General features: G+C 57.3%; 1 protein-coding gene across 2 annotated transcripts in view; it reads left to right on the forward strand.

Annotated features, from left to right (window-relative positions):
• Nucleotides 1–5249: 5249 nt before the first annotated feature.
• The window catches only part of PLP1 (proteolipid protein 1), a 7922-nt gene continuing 7610 nt past the window's right edge, over nucleotides 5250–5561 (forward strand). For both annotated transcript variants that reach the window (XM_017737512.1, XM_008636192.2), the window contains exon 1: nucleotides 5250–5398. In XM_017737512.1, the coding sequence (XP_017593001.1) occupies nucleotides 5395–5398 (4 nt within the window). In that variant the 5' untranslated portion in view covers nucleotides 5250–5394. The remainder of the gene's footprint in view (nucleotides 5399–5561) is intronic.

Consider the following 5561-nt stretch of genomic DNA (forward strand, 5'->3'; position numbering starts at 1 on the left):
CATGGGGATAGGCATGAAACACATCTTCCTGGGCTCATGAGGGAAGCACAGGGACAGGCTCTCACTCTGTGTAGGAATCCAAGACTGAACACTGCAGGCACAACCCCCACTGCTCAAGGGCTGTTCTGACTGACCCAGGACCTACCTCAGCATCACTGGACCTCCCCATGGGCTCAGGGAAGGTGTGGGACAAGTTAACACCTCCTTGGCTTTTTGGAAGCACATGAATTCACCTGAGCCTTTTAAAATGGGTCCCCTGGGCAGCGAGAAATAAATGGGGACACCCCAGAATGGAGCCTGGTGCTGGCATTTCCTGCATCCTCCCTCTTCAGAGCCCACTCCAGCTTCACAGACACAGAATGATCCTGGGCTGTATTTGCTGTTCTCATATACCATCCCCTTCAAGGAGGCAGGATGACATTTGTCTTTCCCTTCCAGGATTTTCTGAAAAGTAAATGAGAACAGTTCGAGAATCTGACCCCATGAATGGCAGAGCGAGACAGTAATGAACAGCCCAGAGAACATCAGAGTGAGGCATCTGTTTACCCTCCAGCAGGAAGAAAATCAAGGAGAAAGGCAGTAGATGTGAAAGGCAAATCTGCTGGAAAAGGAGCCAGGGGAAAAGAAATCACCTTCTCCACAAACCTGTAATTAATCTGAGGGACTCATTGCACTGGGCGAGAAGCTTGTTGGGAATTTCTTTTGGAAATTAGAAACCAGAATAAGAAAGTTGTTTGTAGCACTGTATTAGCCCCTACTTCTGCAGTAAATAACAGGGCTGTTTGGCAGATAAAAGGAGCAGCGAGCAGCCAGGAAGCCTTCCAGTGCCTGGGCTGCCCTCCCATCAGCTGGGCCTGGGTAAGGGCACTGCAGGCGCCAGCGCTGGCACCTCTTGGGTGTACCCTGGGTTCTGCTGCCAGCAGCTGCCTGAGCCCCTGATCAGCCCCAGGCACAAACACAGCCTGAACACCTGCACTCACCTGGGTGACACAGCCCGTGAAAGGTGTGGGAACAGCAGTGAGGCTCCTGCATGTGTCACCTCCAGGATGGCAGGAACCCTGCCCCGAGCATGGCTGGGGAGCTGGTGGTCACCCCTGCCCCCCAGCAGTGAGCCCAAGCACAGTGCAGAGGCTGGACAAGATCTTCCAAACTTAAAAACTTGGTAGGTTTAAAAAGTCAGGGTCCTGCAGAGGGAAACGTCAGCCAGACACACCAAAACAGAAGGGCAGACATCTGCTCATCTTCTCTAAAGGGTGACTGCGTGGGAGGTGAGCTCATCTCGGTGCCATCCCTGCTGGCCAGCACCTCCTGGCTGCTTCTGTGGCCTCTGTGGTCCCAGATGAAGTCGGGACAGGCAGGAGCTGAGCTCTGGTGCCAGGGAGGAGGGCTCTGTCCCCGGCTTATCCAGCAGGGCTTTGTTGCACTGCCTGCACCCCTGCTTGCTGGGGAGGGTCCTGAGAGCCCCAGAGCATCCCTGGGGGGCTCAGGGTGCAGGGTCTCACTGCTGCTGGATCCCACACCCAAGGCTGGCACCCTCTGCCCAGCCCTTGGCTGAGCCTCACAAGGGTTTTAGCTTCTTCTCTCCTCTCCTGAGCAGCCCCTGCCCTTCCTCTGTTATCCTGCAACACTGGCCTGTCTGTCTGTCCTTCAGCACACCTCCCCTGTCCTCTGACAGACTCTACCAGCTTCTTCTTTTTTTAATTTAATTTTTATTAGCACATTTTGCAGCCTTGCAGCAACCCGGGAATACAAATAGGACAGTGAGGACAGCCAGGCCCAGGCAGCAGCAGCGGGGCTGGCTCTGGAGGGAGTCCTTGGCATCCCAGGAGGAGGCAGCTGGACAGATGCTGCTGGAGCCACCACAACCTTCCCACCACGGTCACTATCTCCTCTCGGTTTGGTCGAGGCTGCCTGGGAAAAAAGGAGATTTTGCAGGGCAGGAAAATCCCCGCTGCTCGGGTTCCCTGGCCGGGGTGGCTTCACCCTGCTGGTGGGTGAAGCGGGGCAGGGAGGTGGGTGAAGGAGGAGAGTTAAAATCAGCAGCAGATGACAAGAAATTCATCCTGACCAGGGAAGCGAGTGCCTAAAAATAGCAGCAAGGTTCTCAGCTGTGACAAGATACGCTGGGATTTCTCCTGCTGGCAGATGTATAATGGATAAGGGCACTGCACGTGCCACTGCTGGCGCCTCTTGGGTGGACCCAGGGCTGTGCCTGCATTTTGGGGGGCAGAGCAGAGGGGCTGGCTGCGTTTGCAGGGTCAGCACACACTGATTTTTGCCACTGTGGATCTTTGAAAACCCAGCCCCGTGCCCAGGGGAGTGCAGAAAATGAGGAGTGCAGGGAGTGCCGCCTTGCTGTAAGCAAAGAAATCAATTAGCAGGGAATACAAATCCTCCCTGAAACTGCAGGAAACCCCCTTCTCCCAGCTGGCCCCCTGCTGCCTCACTCCAGGGAGGGCTGCCTGCATGCCCAGCGTGTGCTGGGAGGGCGCAGGATAAGCAGGAGGCTGTCCTGTGCCATCAGAGCAATGGGACAAGTGTGACAGTCTGTGGTGATCGTGGATGAGGTGGCTGCACATGGAGACAGGGACAGGGAGGATGCTTTGGTCCTCTGCCCCACATGCCCCTGCTTGCTTCTCCATCTCACTTTCCATCTCACTTCATCTTTGCCCTAAAGCAATGGGGTGGCATGGATCAGTGGTGCCTGTGTGGCTCTCCCTTTGCCATTGACGCCCCTTGCTTGTCCCCGCAGCCCCAAGTTTGCTCCCCAGGGGAAGTCTGAGCTGCAGCTGTGAAGAGAAAAACCCACAAAAACTCCAGAGAGTCCTTTCCACGTGGGGAGTATATTTAGAGATGTGTGTGTGTGCCCATCCAAATACTTCATTTTGGTGCAGCCCTTTGCAGCATCTTGGCGCAGGTTGTGGGTGGCTGGGGAAGGAAAATCCCCTCCAAGCCTCCCCCCTGCCAGCCCTCAGCACACCTCACAGGGGGCAAAGTGTGGCAGTCCCAGGCTCTATTAATGAGGGACCCTTCATTTCCCTGGGGGATGGTTTTGGATGTAATTGGTCACTGCCCAAGGGTCAGAACAAATTGCAAGGTGATCCATATTGATTTATAAGCACGTTTATTTTTACCAGCCTGGCGTGTTCCCCTCCTGGCTGGCAAACAGGGATGCGTCCTCCCTTCCCCACCTGGGAAGCAGCAGTGTTTTCTCTGGCAGGGACAAGCCAACGAGAGGACTTTGATGTGGCCTGGCAGGCTCCCTGCAGCTCCCCTGGGGCCTCATCCAGGAAGGGGCTGAGCTGCAGGATTGCTCCAAGCGTGCTGAAGTGTGCGGTTGTGCACTGAGGGTTTGCAGCAGAGGCTCTCACAAACTCTCCGACTGAAATGCAAAGGGGAAGGGATGCAGTAAGGGATTTGCAGCATCCCCATGGCCACAGGTGGCCCAGGAGCTCTGGCCCCCGTAGTGCAGGCACAGGGCAGTGTTTGGAGTGGGCTCTGAGCTGCCCACCCAGCTGCTTGGGGCAGCCAAAGGCAACTCCAAACACTTTCCTGCACATTTTCTTCTCCTTCAAGCCTTAGAAATCCAGGGAGGGGATTTCTCCCTTTTCCCTGTCTTGCAGCCCTGCTCTGGAGCATCTGTGGATCGCTGCCAGGAGGTGGAGGGCTGGTCCCTACTGCCACTGATGACAGGGCCAAGGGGTTTCCATCCCAGGAGGGAAACACCTGCTGACAAAAAGTGCCCAATAGCCAAGATTTTTTGCCAGAATTTCTGCACTTGGTGCAGAAATCACAGTCCCTCTTAGCTGCTTACCTTGTGCTCAGTGAGATAAAACTCCCACTTCCCTCCAGGGTGTTCAGAAATGGCAGAGTCAGCAAGCCTGGAACTTCTGTGGAAACAAAAAGAGGGGTTGATATGGTTTTTCCCCCATGTCATATTTTATTCCTTTCCTCTTACATTGCAATTTATGTATTTTATTTATGGGGAACATTTTATGTAGTACTTCTTCCTCCTGGTGGCTGGGGATCCCTCTGGACTTCCCTGGGATGCAGGCAGGGCTCTGCTCGTTTCCAGTGGCTGGAGGGGTTACGGTTATTTCCAAAGGGCTGTTGCAAGTCTGTCACCTTCCCGTGGCCATTATGAGGAGATCATGACCAGGTGACATTGCTGCCACGCCACCTGGGTGCCACCTTGGGAGCTAAGGGAGTGCCCAAGGATGCTGCCCACAGTGGTGGCAGAGGCTCCCCCTGCTCTGTTGTCCCTTCCCATCCCACACCTGGCTGAGGACACCAGGCAGCCTCTCTGCCATCCTGCCTTGCAGTGGGAAACTGAGGCAGGGAGAGGTGCTGGGGGTCAGGAGCTGTGTTCCACTGATTTGGGGTGCAGTTGGCCACCACAAAGCCGTGGCATCTTTTGCACAGATGCCCAAGTGGTATTTCTCCCCCAGCCCACCCGTGGGCAAGCCAAGGGGTGGCTTTTTGGGTTTGTGGGGAAGAGGCAGGGTCCCCACAGGGTCACCCGCCCAGGGACAGCCAGGCCCTGCCACCTCGCTGCCTGGCACAAAGTGGGGCATTGAGGGACACAGCAGGGCTTTGTCCACCCTGTGCCTGCCAGGAAGGGGCCGGTTGCCCTCTGCAGGCTCCCTTGGCCCTGTGCTGGCTCCACAGCTGCAGGGGACCACAGGCACCCTGGGAACTGTGGGGGACATGGGGCACCCAAGGGACCAGGCTCCAGCTGCTCCAGCCCTGCGGCGGTGGGGACCCACGCGTGTTCCCTCCAGGATGCCATTCCCTCCCTAATGGGGGTCATGGGGCTGGGGAAAGTCGCTGCAGGATTCCCATCAAAAGGTGGAAAGCTTCCAGTTTGGAGCCCCCAAAGCTGAAAGCAGGTCCCTGGGATGGGGAACCCCTATTCCCTACTGACAGATGCTGGGAGTCAGGGAGGTGACAGGGGGACACCACTGCTGTCCCATAGGGCCAGACTCCCCCACTGCCACAGTGGGCAGCTGGGACAAACACAGCCTGGCGGGCCGGGGGGATGTCCCCAGAGCCACCAGTGAAGGGGGACAACGCCCTCCCCTGCCCCTAGACTGCTCTCTTACTTTTGCAAAAGCCTTTTACCCCCTGAGCAGGGCCATTGGGCAGCTCTGCCCAGCAGCCGCCGGGCACCCAGGAGCTGGCAGCCAAGGGGTGCTGGGGGGGCCGGGGGAGGGCGGGCCCGGTCCCTTTAAGGGGGGTGGCTGTCACTCAGAGAGCCCTTTTCTTTGCTGGAGAGCCGGACAGGCACCCAGAGGGGGAAATACAGGGCGTGGGACCGCCTGGCAGGGGAGGGCTCCGCACACAGCGCCGAAGCAGCAGAGCAGGCGGTCGGGGGAGTTGACCAAGTCCAGCACCATGGGTGAGTATGGGGTGAGGGTGCGAGAGCTGCTGCCGGTGTCTCTGGGGACCTTATCCCAGAACAGAGCCCGCTGAAACTTTCTTCTGGCACCGGCGAGGTCCTGGTGACCCCGGTGTGCCCGTGCCAGCCGAGGGAGGATGCCTTGGCATGGCAGCAGTGAGGT

The sequence above is a fragment of the Corvus brachyrhynchos genome, unplaced genomic scaffold, assembly GCF_000691975.1.
Source record: "Corvus brachyrhynchos isolate BGI_N302 unplaced genomic scaffold, ASM69197v1 scaffold346, whole genome shotgun sequence".
Taxonomy (NCBI): Eukaryota; Metazoa; Chordata; class Aves; order Passeriformes; family Corvidae; genus Corvus; species Corvus brachyrhynchos.